A 17,508-nucleotide genomic window follows, 5' to 3' on the forward strand; every position below is an offset into this window, starting at 1 on the left:
TTCAAATTGACCCAGCTATTGACTAGCTCGGTTCTTCATTCGTTCTTCTGTGTTTCTTTATACATTCATTCATTCTCTGTACAAATAAATCACCATGAAATCCATCCTCTCCCTTACCGCTCTCCAGCTGCTGGCCAGCTCCTCCTTGGCCCTCCCACTGGCGGACAGGGACATCCCCTGGCACATCACCGTGCCCAAGAACCTGACCCCCGGTCTATCCAAGCGCCAATCCCTGCCCACAACCTGGGACCCCCCCTCCAACCTCGTCACTCCGCTCGAAGAAGTCTGGCAGCATCAACTCGACACCTACAGCGACGCCCTCGGGTTCCAGAACTACGGCTACGACCAAGTGATCGCCGGCGGCGGGAAGATCAACTACTGCGTGCGCTGGGAATCCAGCCAGACGCTCACTGCCGCACAGCGGGACCAGATCGCGGCGGCAGCCAGTCGCTCGTACAACAAGTGGATTTCCGGTCTTGCGGGCTTCGACGGGTGGCCGTATGACACTGTTGAAGTGAATGTGGTCGGGTATGCGGTTTCCGATGCGTCGCTTTTGGAGGGCGATACCACCGGCCTCGACATTTATACTACGACTGATGCCGATGGCATTCCGGAGTGTGATCCAGCTTGTGGACGCTTTTTCCATCAGGATGGGGATTATAGCGGGTGTGCGGCTGGGGCTGATCGTCATTATGGTATGCTCGTTCTGAAGTTGCTTTTATTTGAGATTGGTAGGGCTAACTGGAATAGACGAGAGCCTGTGGCTCACTGATGGCTTCAGTGGCGGTACCGGTGGTGACTGGGGTCAACGCATGGGCCGGGAGTACTTTATGGAGGCTGTCGAGTCGGAGAACATCCACATCTACCTGCACGAGATTGGACACACCTTTGCATTGGATGGTATGTTGTCATTTTCCATTCCCCTCGCATCATTCATGTAGACATCCACTGACTGCTACAGACTTCTACGACTGGACCCCCACCGGCGTAACCAACTTCATCATGCTCGCTGGCTCCGCGACCGAAATCACCGAGTTCGACTACTGGATGGTCCGCGACTGGTGGCGCAACCTGAAGGACCGTTACGATCTGTCCAACACCGGCTCCTCGACCTCCCCGGCAGAGTCTTCAGCCGCGTCTTCGTCCTCGGCCACCGCCGCGCCCACCACGCTGGTCCCCGTCCCGACTCCGACTTCCTCGTCTCTGACTACCTTGCTGCCGACCATCTCGGCCCCGGCTATCCCCACCCAGGTCGCTCCCTTGCCTGGCGCTCAGACTTCGTCTGTCCCTGTCGCTCCGGTGCCGACCCCTTCGGATACAGCGGCTCCTCAGCCTTCCGCTACGACCACCAAGAAGCCTTGCTCGCGCCCGACTTCGCTTCCTTCGTGGGGCAACAATGGCTGGGGTGAGCACGAGTCGCAGGCACACCCCTGGGCGAACAAGCGTGCTTGATCTTGAAGACGTCAAGTTTTAGGCCTGATACAAGTACTGTACATACCCAACTTCAATAGTATCGCATACCTAGCCAAGTATAATCAAATTGGATGTGCGTCCTTAACAACCCCCATTTCGCCTAGCCTGTATCTTGCAAACATAAGAATGATCACCCAATCGCTTATCAAATCAGCCAGCCTGCACTGCTGACGGACATCAAACATGGGGCAAGAAAGGCACTTAGGGTTGGGGAAGTTGCGCTGAATGCAGCGACAGACCAACTGGTAATTGTCGTTCTTGCCAGCGCTTCATATCGTACGAGGTTGATGACACGTATTCGACGGAACTTGCGAACTTCCTGGATACTCTCGTCAACAGCCTCATAGCATTTAGTTGTGGCCAGATACTAACTGCTTGCAAAGCCAATAGTTCATAGTAACTAAAAAGACCGAACGTGTCCTCATGTCTGTTAACCAGATGCGAAGATTGCGAAGCCCGATGGTCGAGATATTCCATTTGACGAAAAACAATACCGCAGATGACACTATAAGCCTAATGAGCTGTGGATAGGATCTACTCTGGAGTTTACGACTCACCATGTAACCTCTTTGACTGTTGCTTCACTGTGAGGAGCTCCGCATTGTGGGCAGCAATCCCCATTGATCTTCTTCTTCCCGAAAATCATGCTCATCGCGACTCGCTGACCTGGGTAAAAGCACGTATCCCAGTTCTGCGTTAGATCCACAGGCGCTTGGGTTCCTGCATCCTCAATAACGAACCACCCACGGTCAATCATTCCAGGTCCGCAACCAGATCCTTTCAAATTAACCTTTAGCACCGATAGGAGCGCCTCTGCGGAACGTATAAACTCGAGGTGGAATGGACATTCTCTGTTGGACGCATCGACTAGATAGACGGGTTGCTGCCGTTGAATCTGGGGCGGCAGCGTGAGAAATCTTGCCTCAAGCCGGATTACAGCCTGGAAAATCTGTAGGTTCGTCTGGACGATTTGCGCACTATATTTCAGCAGTGCCTTGCCCTGCTGAACGCTCTCCGCTATTGCATCCGCGATATGCGTCAGGTGGTTCCGTATGACCTCACTGTACATAGCCTGGATTGTAGTTGTGATTGTCTCGTGCTGTACTTCTGACGTGGACTGCCGGGTGGCCGTCGCTCGAATCTGAATCGTCATGAGCAGCACTTGCAGACTGCTAGTGTGCGCCTGAATGTCCGCTCGGAATTTGTCGACATCATCCTCTCTGCACACAGCCCACTTTATCTTTGCCCACCCGTCCTTGAGTCTCGAATCTGACCCCCTCTCTCGCAGGTGGGGCTGGTAGCGCTGAATCTTCGCCCAAAAGGCATCGATCGTACGTTGGCACTGACAAATGACGCTTCGGAGGGCGTTCTTATCGGCACTCTGCGATTCATTGAGATCGAGGCGTTCAACTTCAAGAAGAGCGGCTCTGAAACCGTCTAATTCCTGTATGAGCGATTGGAATCTGGATCCGGCGTGGGAGGGTTCGCGGAGGGCGTCGATGACGGTGCCGACGAGCTCGAGAGCGGCGAGGAAATCTCCTACCGAGAAGCCAAAGGCGATAGGCATGCCGTGTTTGTTCTCGCTTCTCCAGGATTGGTATGAAAACACAAGTAGTATTGACAGAATCGCCCAACAAGGCGCTATGCTTGATGATGGATGTGAGAGAATGATGGTAGTTGCAAAGTGGGCAGGGTGCAATACGAGTGGGGCAGAGAGCGCAGCCTCATGTGCCCAGACTTGCCAGCACACTGTGACTCAGCCACCCAAGGCTTTCTTCCCTCATCGGATTGTGTTGGACAAAGGCAGCTGGAGTCCCGGGGAAATGACGTTGGGCAGATGGTGGGAAAGAATACGATCGAGGCTGAGTGCATACTGCTTTCTCGCCAACTGATGCACATTATGAGCAGAGCTGGGAGTAAAGAGAGATATCAAGCAAGAGAGGAAGTGCTAGGAAGCTTCAAAGCCTGGAACTAAGGCATGGGGCGGCGCATCTGGCCGACGACATCTGTCAAGGAAGCTGCTTCACTGCTCTGTCCACTGCTTGTTGGGAAGTCATTCCATCCGAGGTATTACCTAGTTCCATCCATGTTTGACAGATTATCCAAGGGGAGATACCTGCCGCTTTCAGGTCGAATTAGGATAGTAAATGTTGGGGCTTTACGGATGATTAAGAAATCCCGAATTTGTTATTCTCATATTGCTCGCGTAGGGCGCATCTAGAGTTACTATACAAAGAAAGAAAGACTTATCGGCCACGATCCTACGGCGAAGTTAGACACACCGACCTATGGCAGGAGACTGGTCGCTACAGTACTTACAGACAGCACTGGTATGCTCGAATTCCATTCTCGGCATAGAAGAGACAGTCATACCGCGCCTGCCCTAGATCCTATCCGAACGTGTCTTAGTCTGGGGTCATCATCCTGTTCACAGGGCCTTACGTCGAAGTAATCGATGCAGGTTGTGATGCCGGCATGCCTGCCACAGGCCAACGAGGGCCAGAACTGCCATGAAGATCCCAAAGACCACGCTGCTAATGGCTGCAGGATCCCAGCGCGTGTTCTGCATATCCAACTCGGGTTCTGTGGTTTCTATGGTCGCGGTCGAGAATGCCGAGTGGAATGTAGTTGAATTTGTGCTCTCGGTATACATGTTCCGCGCCTGGTTTGCAATATTAGCCTGTAGTGGACGATGAAGCGAATGGTGATATCTTCCCTTGGACTTTACCGGAGGTAGCTCTACAGTAAGGAAGGCCCTCCACAAGGTTCATCGGCTATGTAGTGGGATTCAGGACTTTGCGTTTTGGGCTTATGGGGTTGGACTCTAGAGGATGAATGTTGCGCTTTAACCTCCAGCTTGAGCTTGGACTGTGGACTTTGGACTCTTTGATTGCGGATATTGGACTGTAGGACTTTGGTTGTAGGACTCTTGACTCTGGACTCTGGACTGTAGGACTGCGGGGCGTACAGCGATAGGTTTGCTTTTTTTCTTCGTAGTGACCGTTCTATCCCCCCAACACCAGGTTCCCAGCATGCGGTTCGAGCATCCCTTAGAGGATTAGTTCTTTAATGTACTTTGAAAACATCTGGACCGTACGTGCTTCCTAATTATACTGGGACACACCTGACCAAGCCAAGCTCGACCAGTCAGACGTTGGGCTTCGAAACACTCCTGCCACTTAGGCAGCTGCGACGCAGGACTCGCACGTGACAGTCCTTCAGCTTTCCCCTCTGAGGCACAATAAAAGATGCTTGATTTTGCTTCCCAAACCTGCTTCCTTTGCATCCCTGAAACACCTCGCTGGACGGACTCCAAACTAGAGAGCCATTCCTCCATATCGCCGCACACAAGATGGATAATTCGGACTCAGCATCTTATGGTATGCATATTGCAGATGTTTTTCTGGAAGACGGTGCACCAACCCCTAATCTGTGAACACCGCTAAACCAACGTGCCCTACAGAGGACCCGTTCGCGCACACGACTAACTTGGATACAATATGCTTTGGCGCAGCAAATACGGCCGATTGCCCTCCACTGCCGTCCAGAAAAAATCCTCAGAAAAGGTAATCGCTCTCGTCCTCCAGGGAGATCCGAATGGCACCACTAACCAATTCTTGGCGGAATTGATCCTAGGCTTTCCAACCATATGGCTCAAGTACGAGGCTTGAGCGCTGGCATGCACCTCTTGAATAAAGTAGAACCCATAACACAACAGACTTCCGTTGAAGTCACAATATCAGACGCTCTAGTGCAAGGGAATAGGTCTAACATGGATAATGCAGCGCCACCACCTGTGACTTCCGAAGAGGACATGATGAGCAGATTTGCACTATTCCTCAACCAGCTCGGGTTGACTTCACATTTCCTTACATGCCAACAGTGTTTGCAGCCCCTCGCCTCCCCGACCTGGTCAGGACTCAGGGATCACTTCCTCTCGCGCCACGCGCCGGGCTGGCACATTGAGGCTTTCGAAATGCTGTTTTCGTCTGATATGAAATCTGAAATTCAACAATTGCTACAACAGTCAACAACATCGGACCCCCTGGACGATAGCGCTAACGGGAAATCGCAGAAACGATCTACAGAAGGGATTGACAGCTCGATTGATTTGGCAGAGGCAGTCAGAAGAGCAGCAACGGAATTCACGAAGCTGGCAGGCTTGTTATCTGATCAAGAGGCTACGAGAGAAAGATTGTCCGCTGCTGCTGCTGCTGTGTTAAGGACGCTTGGAGGAAACAATCGCAAGTCCAAGGCCTGGCTGCATACTCAAAACGAGTCCACGCTGAAAAGGTTAGGAAATATGGCCCAGTGGAAGACGATGAAAAGGCTAAGAAGAGAATTCTATTCGCGTCATTCCCACTTTCTACGTCTTGCCTCAAACAGCCCAGGGGAACTCAGTGAGTTTGCCCAATCTTGTCCTCGCCCCAAAGACCTCCTAGACGAAGCGATCCTCACTTATCGTGATATCCTCGACGACGAGCCCCCGACAGCTCTGCGTGGAGTCTTTGCCTTCATCAGTCTTTCATATGCCGTGGATGCCGTTCTGCACTGCCAAAATATGCAAAGCTTTTTCTCTCCCAGTCCAGCGGACTTTCGTCTCTGGAGGAAAAGCATCCCAGATTATGGAGAGAAACGGGTATTTGACCAACTGGCATCTCTTATCTGGCTGCCCAGGTGTTCCCCCGCTGTACCAGATGGATCAAGCCTTCACTTTGACCAAGGGCAAGGGCTGGGAGAATCAATGCAAGTAGCGGTTGATGGGATTCTTGACAGTATGGAGCGGAGTCCGGACTTTCGGTTTTCCGTTTTTGAGGAGTTTTGCAATTTCGACGAAGCCGCCACCAGCACTCCTTGGCCAATACCTGATGAATTACTTCCTGATTCAGAATCTCCTTCGCTATATAGGAACTGTGAGGCGCTGGATGAATCTGGTGGATCTGAGGTCTTTGCACCAGATATAGCTCTCGACTTGGACAATCAAATCACCGGCATGTCCTCACAGGAATACATACTGGAGACTCCACTCCCAGCCTTGGGTAACCCTCCCGCTGGAAAGGAGCTGGCGGAATTACTCCTTGCAACTATCATCTTCCGAACTGTGAGATCATTTATTGAGTGTATGTGGCTCAGCAATGGAAAGATCAATCAAGCTAACTAGGATACCAGATCTATACGCGGCTGGGACCCTACTCCACCACCTAAGCGGGAAAGAAGAATACCGTAAGCCTCTCGTGAAAAGCCGGTCGAGCATCGAAATCACGTCGTACGCTCTTTTTGTCACGAATGCCCATTGGCAGGTCCTCGTGCCACTTCTTCGAACCTACCAATCATTACACTCAGTTCATCTCGCCCTCTCGACCTGTCTCGCGCTCCTCCACACCGGATGGATATGCAGCCTTGACGGAGTCCGGAACTATGCTATTGGAGTCGCACAATCTCTCGCTGCCCTTTTTGATGGCGAAAGTGTCTTTCCAGATTTTATCATAGAGCTGCTCCGGCGTTGCTCCAATGCGGCGTCGCAGATCAATCCTAGATTTCATTGCATCCCCGCCGGCGGTGATGTTCCAATGTACGATCTCACGTGCATCGACAGCAGAATGACCCAGGAGATATCGGATGATGGTTCTTCTCAACAGCCGTCCACGCAATCTACCGCTTGTGGTAACCATGTTATGGCAATAACAAGCGAGCCTTGCATAACTAATAGTGAACAGTCCCTGGAATGGTGAATAGTGCACCTTTCCCGTTATCAAGACAAATGCTGACTTCATTCAATAGCAACTGTTCAGTTCCTGGCTCCGCCGAGAGCCGCCATCGAGCCTTGACACCGTCCACCGCATCATTCACACCGCTGTCCGCACCCCACAGTACCTCGATTCAACCTCAGTTTCGTGTCTGCGGCATTGACGGTTGTAATAAACGATACAATGGCCCGGACGCGTCGTCAAACCTCCGTCGCCACAAGCGCGAAAAGCATGATGGAAAGCGCTTTCCATGCCCGTTTAGCGAATGCCCCCATATATCAGCAAGGAGATCCAACCTGAAAACTCATTGGAAGCGGCATCATAGGGGCCTTGGGATGCCACACTGTCTCACCTCTCGATAATCCGGATGCAATGGCCGTTTGATAAGTGTAGGGCGAATAGTGTAGAGGGTTCTAGCGGAGTGGGAGAAGAGCCTTTCAAATGATCTTGGCTATCTACTGCACCGTTGTGGCTGGCATGGATATATAGAAACGTGGTGTATCTGTTAGGTGGATTTCGATCATTCATAAATCATTGAACATTCACTCTGTGTATGATACTGTCAGCTTCCACTGTTTGTGAATGTATTTGCTTTGCACCTATATCACTGGACTTTAAGGGTCAACATTCCCAGTCATCCACCAATCGCTTCTGCAAACCTCGTCAGCAGACCCCGCGGGGAAACCTGTTCCCCTCAACTCAAAATGAAACCGAAACTTCTCTACTTCGCTCACACCTCTATCCATCGCTCGACTGCGCAACGATGGCGCCGAATTTGGAAGCTAGTCGCGTGGAAATCCTCACCCAGCCTACTTCCACTATTACGGGGTTCCCACGCGAACAGCACAGCCTCTTCTCGATGAAGTGGACAGTCGGCGAGAAGTGGTGGCACCGATCAAAGTTTGTCGCGACTAAGCTTCTGACAGCCCACACTACTAATTTATCTCAGTTACACCGGCGCGCTCATCTTCAACACGGCCTCATTCATCCTCCCCGCTCTATACGGCACACTCGTCAAGATCTGGGTCGCGAATATCAACTCCTCGCTCGTCGCCACGACGGACGTCTACACGTACATCGGGACCATCGCAGAAGTGATAAATGAGGGTCTTCCGCGGGCCGTATGGGTCACCATCGCGGACAAGGAGGCTCGGTCGATACATGCTCGCTTGGGACTGGCGCATACCCTGATGATTTTCCAGGCATTACTGGGTCTCCTAATGAGCGTCGTCTTTGTAGGTGCAGCTCGCCAGTTCTCGTCAGCGTTTGTACCGCATGATGTTCGCGAAGCAAGTATCACCTATGTTCGCATCAGCGCCTTCTCAGCCCTTAGCTCTGCTGTTGAGGTCGCGGTCTCGAATGCGACGCGCGCTCTTGATAAACCGGATGTCCCGCTGTTTATCAGTTTCGTCAAAGTGACAGTTAACATCGTCCTTGACTTTCTAATTATATCGACGTTCCACGTCGGCCGCTGGACGCCAGATATTAACATGCAAGCCGGGATCCGACTTACCTGCGACATGATCGCGGCTATTTCCGGCCTCGACTACTTTCTCTTCACAGTGAGTTTCAAACGGAATGCAGATGCTCCAACGATGCGTGGATTTCTCGTCCTCCTACAACCGGGCTCGATCACATTCATTGAATCAGCTGTTCGGAATGCGCTGTATCTCTGGCTTATTGCCGGAGTCGTCTCAATGTCAGCGGATTACGCCACGGCATGGGGTGTGTTCAGTACGATCCGGTGGGGTCTCATTATGGTTCCTGTGCAGGCGGCGGAGGCGACGACTCTGGCGTTTGTGGGTCATGCTTGGGGCCACCTGAAGCAGAGGACGGATTACCAGCGGTGGTCGTGGTTGAGTCTTTACGGTAGTCCATCCCCTTTCCCACCAGCCTTTATGTTTATGTCTACACCTGGAGCTAATCCGGATATGTATAGTGGTTACGCGCCCGGCCCTCCTATCCGTCGCAATCGTGCTGACAATCGAGATCCCACTGTTGATATTCATGTCACTGTACGGATGTGAATCCTTTGCCTTTTGGCTGAGCAACTCGCGCCCCGTCGCGAAGATCGTCGAAAATATGTGGCGCACGATTGACTGGTCCGTCCCCATGCCCTCCTGTACCCCGTTTCGCCTCACACTCTCTCTCCCGGCTAACTCCTAGCAAATGAAGGTGCTACATCCTCTACGCAATCTCCACCCAACTCGCCGCCATCCTCCTCGCAACGCGAACATCATGGTACCTCGCGCAATCCTTAATCAGCAATATCTTCTACGTCCTCCCCTGGGCAATCGTGTGCCAGGTCGTGGACCTCAGTCCCGAGAATGCATGGACATACCATAGCCTCGTCTTTGGGGGGAGTCTGGTGTTTTCGTTTGTGGAGATTTTGCTAGTGGATGGTGTTTGGGCGTGGAGGTTCCTGCGGGGGAGGTTGGGAGTAGGGACTGTTTGAACCTAATCGGGTTTCTGGCGGCCTGGAGCTTTAGATGACTGGGTAGCTTTCTAAGCTATTCATGCGGTTGAAACATCCCTACATCATAGCCTGGATCAAGAATTCACTTAATATAGCGCTCGCTCCCATCCCCGTTCTGGATAGGGATAAATGGAGAAAGCACTGATGGATTGTTGACGTTCCAGGAATGATTTCAGTCTCAAGATGCATGTATTCAGAAATGATGAGGATGCCTATGGGTGGGAGGACCTTTTTTGGCACCCAAAGCAACTGGGCTGCGCAACCTGGGCGTTAAGTATGAGTTGGTCGGGCAAAATACCCTTTGTTGATAAGACCCAATTGGCAGCAGTGCCCTCCGAATCAAGACTAAGGTCAGCATCTTAAACTAGTTTACTTTCTCAGCAGGGGAAGTACCTTGCCTTCATTTTTATCAATCTCGATAGTATGACTGAAAATCTACAAGTCTGTTCAAACTGGGGACACCGGTCATATTGGCCCTTGTAGGCGTCGGCTTATCAATGCCATCTAGTCCTACAGCGACCCGGCACTGTAACGGAGTGAGCCTGTAGTCGTTGCTCGCAGACCTCTATTTTCCATTCTAGTCTATGTATTCTTTCGGCCCTTGTGTATTTAATCTAGGCACCTGCTTATATATTCAATCAATCAGTCCTTCAGTGTTTCAACGCTTGAATATCACTCTTACCTTGCTTTCGCTCAGAGCCGCAGCAGAATAAGACTCGGCACAACCGATAGACAATGGCACTCATCAAGCCGGACCCCTGCACCGAACCAACGCAGCCAGGTTCTGGTGGGCGATCATCCAGCCCGTCATACTCAAGGGGTGCAATGTGCCCAGGGGCCTCATAAGCCTCGATGGAGTGCCCATGACTGCTATCCCCACCATCAGGGCGATGCGCGGGGTCGAATAGTCCATGATAATCGCCGTGGCCGTCGTCATTCCATCCTCCGCACCGGGATCGCCATGGTCGTGGCCGTGGCCGTTGTGCTGGTCGTGCTCCAGCTGCCGCTCCCGTCGTGCTACCACCCCGACTATGGATGGGAGAAGAATCGCACGGCTGAAAGCCTCGAGTAGGAAGAAGACTGCCGCTTGCAACGCCAGTTGTGCCGCGGAGGGCGGGGAGGCGGGAGTGGGGGTCGGCGCGGGGCGTCCTAGGGCTACCGGATGTAGCGCGAAGATAAGGGGGAACTCGAGGGCTGGCAGTGTGATGACGAGGGCGGAGAGCCAGAAGGGATACATTTGCGTATGAAACGCTGCTAGCAGAAAGGACGGCAGAGAACAGAGTAATATGAGGCCGCTGCTTGCTAGTGGGTTTGATGAAAGGTACCTCGCGAGGCTGAGGTAGATGTGTTGTTGTAATGGCATAGTCGAGGATGAGGCTGAGAGTGGTTGGTAATGAAATCTCGACGCTGCTTTTGAAGGATGTCATGGATGAGTAAATGATGAGCATAAACCTGGCTGTTGGGGTTTTATCTCTGAGGCAGCCGATTGCATGATCTCGGATCCGCGAAGCTATTCGCTGGTTCTACAGGCGTGGCAAAGTTACGATAGCCACCATCTGATCGCGTTATGAGTCCCATTCCATTATCCTGATAGAAAATTCTAGCACCTATTGACTTTTGCATGTTATTTAGCTATATCCAGTAGATCCTCTGTAGATAGCTTTATTATTCCTGATAGATACATGCGCCATGGCTGAATTCTGTCCTGGAGCCTCAGCACTCTGTCAGATTCCCCTGTGCCCCAGAGTGCCATAGAAGTAACAATCGTGGATAGCACGTAACCTTGTCCTCGATGCGCAGGAAATGAATCGAGCTATGCTGTTGTCGGATTCAGGTTCTGCATTCACACTCCGGCGCCCTCACCCAAGACCACCCCGCAGGCATCTGCCAGGAAAACGTCCATAACGCTGAACTAGGTACGATGGCGGTTTATAGGAACAGATTGCGTAGCAGATTTATCGCCCACATGGATCCCTTCTCCAACCGTCTACAACACCCCGGCAATGGGGGCCCGCCTGACTCCTCGCACGCGCCGTTCAATAACTTTCGTCAATACTTCGGCCTCGCAGATATTGACAATCTGCACTCGGTGTGTAGATAATCGAGACCAGAAAGTACATACTGTAGAGTCCCCTTGAGAAGCTCTTCATTGAAAAGGTGTGTGGGGTTTCGGCGGAGAAGGTCTTTAAGACTCTGCCACATAGGTTTCTGAACAAGACACGTGTGGTCGCCCTCTGGCCGATGGAGTGTGAATGACTCGAGAGCCGTTCGAACACAGCTATATCCAGGATGAGAGGGATTTGCCGATCTCAGTTTCTCGTATATCTCAAATTCACCCCTGTCACCTCCATCTCGAGTATAGACTTTCAACGTCACATACTCGTGATCTCTATGCATGGTTAGCGATGCCATGAGGGGAAGGCAGCAGCAGTATGGTGCAGAGTGCTTACTGGAGATTTCTCGAAAGCCACACTGTAGATGTGGTCCCGAAACCAAGCTTGCCAATGACCTGATACCTGTTGGCGTAGACGTCGCCGTTGTGGACGGGGAAATATTGGCCTTGCGTGAACTCGTCAAATTGTTCCTCTTCTAGCACTTCTGACTCGTTAATGACGTCAAATCCGGCATTTGGAAAGCGCAGAGGTATAGATGGGGATCTTTTGAGAACTTTTCCGGCCCATCTTTTGAGGGATGCCATGCCAGCTTTGCAAGACAACCCGCTGCTTCCCGGAGACGTGGGGGGATACGATCTGCTGTTACACAAGAATGAAAGAAAAAAGAGGCCACAGCGGGGGTAGTAAGTGAGAGATCTTGGTTGAAGCGATAGCGATAGTGTGCTACTGAGACCTGCTTGCTGCTATGATGATGTGGATGACAGAAACGCTCCGAAACGGGAACTGACGATGATCTCCTGGAATCACGTGTCGGATGGAGAGCACAGCCCACGATGAACGGGTCGGCGGTCGTCTGGTTTCTCATTAATCACAAGAACGAGCTGGGCGTCAAGGCTGTGACCAAGGTCTGGGTGTTCAAGACAATCGGGCGGGACGTAAACGGGGAAGCGGAGGATTGGCTTCATTTCATCTTCTACATCGGAGAGCCCCCGAAGAAAGGACGAAAATAGCCATGGTAACAGTATTTGGGTGCGATGAATCAAATATAAGTAGACCTTGGAATAGTACGTAACCAGGAATCCGTCAAAAATAAAGATTCTTTTTTCCCCTCTGGTGGAACCGTGTTCCTCCTGGATGTAATTGTGCCCCTGTTGATATTTTGCCTGTAGTTGCTCTGATTTTCTTAATAAGCATGACCTCTCCTCCCTCTGCTCCAAATTCCCCGACTTTTCTTCTCTCTCTCATCGCCAGTCGTCTTCGGTCAGCCATGGACCCCTTTGAGAAGCTTCCTCCCGAGCTCATCCATGATATTATCACTCTTACGGCAGACTTTGTGGGTGTAGAAAGCCTCCTCCGAATCTCACCCCGAGTCCGCGCCGTTTTCCATGCTCAGCCCCGCATAATTGTATTGGACCTGATCGACGCCAACCCGATTACTACGATGCCTGATGTTCAACAGTTGTGTCGGAATATCTCACTTATTCAAACTCCATCGACAAAACCTGCCGATTTTGATGAGTACCGTCGGATCTGCGAGAACATATCCAGCGTCCTCCCCGATGATCTGACAAACACCGAAATATACCACGTTTTGCAACATGCGGCACGCATCCAGCGGTTGGCATGTCGGTGTCTACATACCATGCAGCAGAACTTTATAGCGGCAGTGGAACCGTCTTGTGCAGAAGCTGCAGGCAAGCCTCTCCTCTGGCTGGAAGAGTATCGCGTGTATTGGGCGCTCTGGCATCTACAGCATTACTCTGACCTTCGCGATGCGGCAATGGGCCCCTGGGGATGGTCATCCGAGTCACTAGCAAAGCTCGATGAATATACTACCGTGAAGGGAATCCCCTCCTCGTTTCTTTCGGAACACTTTTGGACAGTCGCCGCCGTGCTCGCCGACCTGGGCCTGGGCCCACCATCATACGGACACCACACCGGTACGGGTACCGACACGAACGACGACTGCTCACCACACGAAGAGCCCGAATGGGCCTCCTGGCAGTATCCAGACTCGACACCCCTCCCATTCTTCGCCTCTCTCGACCTCCCCGCACATTGGTCCGATGCTTACCCCATCTGGTGCGCCCCACCACTGCCAGAGGACGCCAGCACGCCCCCAGACCAGCGTGCCGAGAAGCGACTCGACATCACCGTCCCTACGCGGCTGTACCGTCTATACGCCGGTGTCCTCTCCCGCCACGGGACGGGTAGTGCCTACTGGGACATGATGAGGTTCGCGCCCTATCGCCGGCTTGGCGTCGTCTTTTGGTCTTCGTATCGCATGTTGGAGGCTGGGTTGCTGCGCGGGCAGTCGCTTCCTGCGGCGTTTTACTCTGCTGCTGAGAGGAGTCGGGGTGAGGTTGGTCAGCATCGGATGTGGGCGAACTGGTTGGGGATTGTTGGGAAGGGGTTGCCGTGTGGGCATTCGATTGATTGAGACTGCGTCTATGGTGTTACCCAACCTTGTCTTTTTTCCTCGGTTTTGCTTATTCGCGAAACTCATGGGCCACCAGGAGAGAAGCGGGTTGATGGCCAACTCGTTGAGGAAAGTAGTTGAAGGTCTGAACCGTTCTGAACCATTAAATCTCACCCCGTCCGTAACAGGGTTGAATACATCCCGATCATAGCAAGAGATAACCTGGAAGACCAAGTAGAGGTCCATGTCCATGAATGACTGCTACTCAAGCAATGTCTGTGTGACTGAGATTCCAACCACGCTATGGCTTCGTCCCCGTGTGCCTGTCTTTCAATATCCATGGGCCTGCCCTGTCTACGGAAAAAGTCAATTCATGTGGCCAGGGCACCAAATGCCCCAGCGTGTATTCGGCGAGCCCACTGACTACAACCTTAAACCTATATGCACGAAGGCTGTGCTTGAATAAAAGCCTTACAGTTATAGTATGGATCATTGCCCTTCCTACGGTTTGCTTGATATAGTGGTACGGGCAGGGGCAACCTGCTGAATATCAAGTTCTGCGCTGTTCCACTACGACCTCGTGGATAAGGTATAGATCAAGACAAAGACTTCATATACCATTCCCGACTCCTCAGCATTCGGCCATCAGAAACTGTGTACAAGGTAAAAAAAAGGGTATCCGACCAAGGCGCAGACATTGCATAACTATGGAGAATTGAAGGCTTGCAACTTGAACGCATGCCCCAGAATCCAAGGACCTACATTCCTGCGGTCGTAATCGAATCCAAGCTCGGGCGCTTGTTGGACAATGAATATCGCAATCGACAGCGTAGAGAATTCACCACACATGAGGCAACCTCAAATCTTGCCCGCCTCCTCAACAGTCAATTCTGCCTGCTCTTTGCTTCCAGGAACAGATGCAGGCGCAGCCTCAGCTCCAGTTGCAGTCTGAGCCGCAACCCCCTGATCTGACAGCGGCATCGAGTTCGTATGCCGAAAAACAAACGTACTCGACCTTTTCGTCGCCTTGTCCGGATACTCATACGTAGCCCTCAACGGCCCTCCAGTCTCCACATCCTTTTCCTGTAACCCGACAGGACGATCCTGGAATAGGGCTGCGACGACCACGCGCGTCGGCGACTGTGGGGATTCAATCCACATGAGCGTTGTTGCGAGGACGATGACGATGCCGATGATTAGGATGACCGCGCCCAGTGTCTTTGTTCGTGAGTCGATGCCGTATTTCCAGATTTGGACGGTGGCCCAGGATGTAAGTGTTGCGGCTGTGTATGGGTTATTGGCTTCGTGTTCGCGCTGGAGGGAGCGGTTCGAGGATGTGGAGAGGGTGCGTGTCGTGTATGGAATGAGGCTGGCGGCCTGCATTGTGGTCCACATGTGGATGAGGCCGAAACGGGCGTATCCCACGGCTGGGTCTGAGATGAAGCGCTGGTACGCGATGACCAAGTTCCTGCTTGCGCCGCGGCTCCCGTCGACGCGCCCGTTAGTTGCGTTGATGGACCAGGCTGCGAGGATCCAGTCTGCGTGGAGGTTCAGCGTTGCGGCTCGGCCTCTGTTGTCTTCCGTGTCTATGTCTGGGCGGGCGTGGAGTACACCGAGCTGGGCCAGATGGAGGGAATTCGAGACTGGGGAGGGATCGACGGCGTAGGTGGCGAAGCTGAGCCAGGCAATATAGTCGCACCAGATGGCCCTGTCCCCAAAGTCAGATGCGTATTCGTATGTCTGCTGGCTGTCCGAGATGTTGGCCACTTCGGGGGCAGCTGGCTCGTTGAAGATTCGGTCCCAATCGCATGATGCGTCTTGGAAGCAGTTAGTATCGTACAGATAGCGTGCACGCGGCGTGCTGTAGACGGTGACATTGATGTCGAGCTGGGTCACATCGTCTGCAACGGTAAACGAGGCCGACGAGGCTGAGGCAGCATCGTCCCAGCCGTTACCCCAGCGGATACACTTGGTCGCAGTGTTGTTTTGATTGTCGAACAAACCACTGTAGCAACGGATACTCCTGTCGTCAGCGATTCGAAAGACTCGAGGCCCTTCGTATGACCAACAGTGACTGATAAAGCCGATCGTAGGCCCCGTCCGTTGCAGCTGTACCCGGAGCGACTGGTTGAACCGCCGCGAGTCGGGGTAAACGGCGTAGTCGCGCGGGTAAGTCTCGGACCACAGGGTTGTCACATAGTAATTGGACAAGTCGGCTGAAAACTCGCGCGCGACTTGACGGCTTGGGGCCCAAAAGAGCCCCGCATCGTCGGAGATATTAGGGCTCAGGGATAGTTCGGATTCCTGGGTGACTGGGGGCAAAGCAAGTGAGCCGTACGCTGCCAGATGCCTCTCGGTCGCAACAGCAGACGATATGAGTTGGTCAAGGCTGGATGCGTATAGGTTGGACGTGCAGCTGTAGAATCCGCTGGAGAGATCTCCCGGCTGGCAGCCGCGGATGAAATTTCCCCTGGGAGGATCAGCAGAAAGCAATTGATCGAATGCAATCGAGTCGTTGACATTGATGTCAATCCACTGCAGCCCGGGAAGAACGAGCGTGGCCGTGGCAACCCCCATTAGATTGGCAATCGCACACAAGCAGGCGACGACGAAGATGAAGCTGTAGAGGATCCAAGGGTGGATCCTCGGGGGAGCAGAGACCAGTCCACTCGTTGTTTGTCGTTTTTCCTTGAGAAACTCCCTGATCCTCATGGCCAGGTCTTTGAGATAGAGGAGGTCCATGAACTCGGCGTACACCAACAGCAGGCTCACAGGGAGCCGGTCATCCTTGACCGAGATGTGCACTGCCAGGATGTAGATAAAGCTTGCAGCCACGTACATAAACCACACCTCGAGGCCTTTTGCGACAAACTGAAGCGCTCCGAGGACATCGCGGTTGGTCGAGTCGAGCCGCTCAATCTGCTGCACCTGGCTTGTGGAGTATGGATCGATGCGACAGTGCGAGCGGCAATTCAGGCCGGAGCCGATGATGTGGTTTCGAAAGTTGAGGATGAGAATTGCCAGGGCTGGGCCCAGCCAGAGGAAGCCGATCACGTTGCGAGGGTCGATGAACCTGATAAAGCCTCGCTTGGAGCGAAAGAACAGCTTGCGTGCCGTCTTGACCTGCGCCTGCGGGTCACTGGGGGGATCAGATGTATCTGCCATGACGGCTTTGGTCTAGACAAGGTGAAAAGAAGCCGTGCGAGAGTCTTGCAAGAGGAGGCCAGCCAGGCAGAGAGCCGGCATAAGAGGGGACATGAGTCTGCTTCATCGACGGTG

The 17,508-nt window shown here is 52.7% G+C and overlaps 8 protein-coding genes across 8 annotated transcripts; 5 read left to right on the forward strand and 3 right to left on the reverse strand.

The window, feature by feature from the left end:
* Positions 1-94: 94 nt before the first annotated feature.
* BJX68DRAFT_279209 (uncharacterized protein) lies at positions 95-1,792 on the forward strand (the record flags this gene model as incomplete). The annotated part of the gene is made up of 3 exons (XM_071048690.1): positions 95-695; positions 751-900; positions 962-1,792. The coding sequence occupies 3 exons, from the start codon at positions 95-97 to the stop codon at positions 1,450-1,452; spliced, it is 1,242 nt and encodes a 413-aa protein (XP_070902664.1). The 3' UTR covers positions 1,453-1,792.
* BJX68DRAFT_191934 (uncharacterized protein) lies at positions 1,536-2,588 on the reverse strand. Its single transcript, XM_071037404.1, has 3 exons — positions 2,031-2,588; positions 1,846-1,978; positions 1,536-1,792 (listed from the first exon to the last, which is right to left on the reverse strand). The coding sequence occupies exons 1-3, from the start codon at positions 2,540-2,542 to the stop codon at positions 1,619-1,621; spliced, it is 819 nt and encodes a 272-aa protein (XP_070902665.1). The 5' UTR covers positions 2,543-2,588; the 3' UTR covers positions 1,536-1,618.
* Positions 2,589-3,827: 1,239 nt separating this feature from the next.
* Positions 3,828-4,600, forward strand: BJX68DRAFT_229494 (uncharacterized protein). Its single transcript, XM_071039048.1, has 3 exons — positions 3,828-3,863; positions 3,916-4,135; positions 4,190-4,600. The coding sequence occupies exons 2-3, from the start codon at positions 3,984-3,986 to the stop codon at positions 4,299-4,301; spliced, it is 264 nt and encodes an 87-aa protein (XP_070902666.1). The 5' UTR covers positions 3,828-3,863; positions 3,916-3,983; the 3' UTR covers positions 4,302-4,600.
* Positions 4,601-4,751: 151 nt separating this feature from the next.
* BJX68DRAFT_229495 (uncharacterized protein) lies at positions 4,752-7,726 on the forward strand. Its single transcript, XM_071039049.1, has 5 exons — positions 4,752-4,853; positions 4,937-5,039; positions 5,110-6,593; positions 6,643-7,201; positions 7,255-7,726. Exons 1-5 carry the CDS (start codon positions 4,826-4,828, stop codon positions 7,580-7,582), a joined length of 2,502 nt encoding a protein of 833 aa, XP_070902667.1. The 5' UTR covers positions 4,752-4,825; the 3' UTR covers positions 7,583-7,726.
* A 257-nt stretch (positions 7,727-7,983) lies between these two features.
* Positions 7,984-9,675, forward strand: BJX68DRAFT_263338 (uncharacterized protein; the record flags this gene model as incomplete). Its single annotated transcript, XM_071044664.1, has 4 exons — positions 7,984-8,120; positions 8,170-9,089; positions 9,160-9,322; positions 9,396-9,675. 4 exons carry the CDS (start codon positions 7,984-7,986, stop codon positions 9,673-9,675), a joined length of 1,500 nt encoding a protein of 499 aa, XP_070902668.1.
* Positions 9,676-10,088: 413 nt separating this feature from the next.
* On the reverse strand, positions 10,089-11,121 carry BJX68DRAFT_229500 (uncharacterized protein). Its single transcript, XM_071039050.1, has 2 exons — positions 10,379-11,121; positions 10,089-10,321 (listed from the first exon to the last, which is right to left on the reverse strand). Exon 1 carries the CDS (start codon positions 11,057-11,059, stop codon positions 10,442-10,444), a length of 618 nt encoding a protein of 205 aa, XP_070902669.1. The 5' UTR covers positions 11,060-11,121; the 3' UTR covers positions 10,089-10,321; positions 10,379-10,441.
* Positions 11,122-13,059: 1,938 nt separating this feature from the next.
* Positions 13,060-14,337, forward strand: BJX68DRAFT_279218 (uncharacterized protein). Its single transcript, XM_071048691.1, has one exon. It carries the CDS (start codon positions 13,078-13,080, stop codon positions 14,248-14,250), a length of 1,173 nt encoding a protein of 390 aa, XP_070902670.1. The 5' UTR covers positions 13,060-13,077; the 3' UTR covers positions 14,251-14,337.
* Positions 14,338-15,087: 750 nt separating this feature from the next.
* Positions 15,088-17,394, reverse strand: BJX68DRAFT_253183 (uncharacterized protein; the record flags this gene model as incomplete). Its single annotated transcript, XM_071042679.1, has 2 exons — positions 15,088-15,197; positions 15,240-17,394. The coding sequence occupies 2 exons, from the start codon at positions 17,392-17,394 to the stop codon at positions 15,088-15,090; spliced, it is 2,265 nt and encodes a 754-aa protein (XP_070902671.1).
* Between the last annotated feature and the right edge of the window lie 114 nt (positions 17,395-17,508).

The sequence above is a fragment of the Aspergillus pseudodeflectus genome, assembly GCF_044049435.1.
Source record: "Aspergillus pseudodeflectus strain CBS 756.74 chromosome Unknown BJX68scaffold_7, whole genome shotgun sequence".
Lineage (NCBI taxonomy): Eukaryota > Fungi > Ascomycota > Eurotiomycetes > Eurotiales > Aspergillaceae > Aspergillus > Aspergillus pseudodeflectus.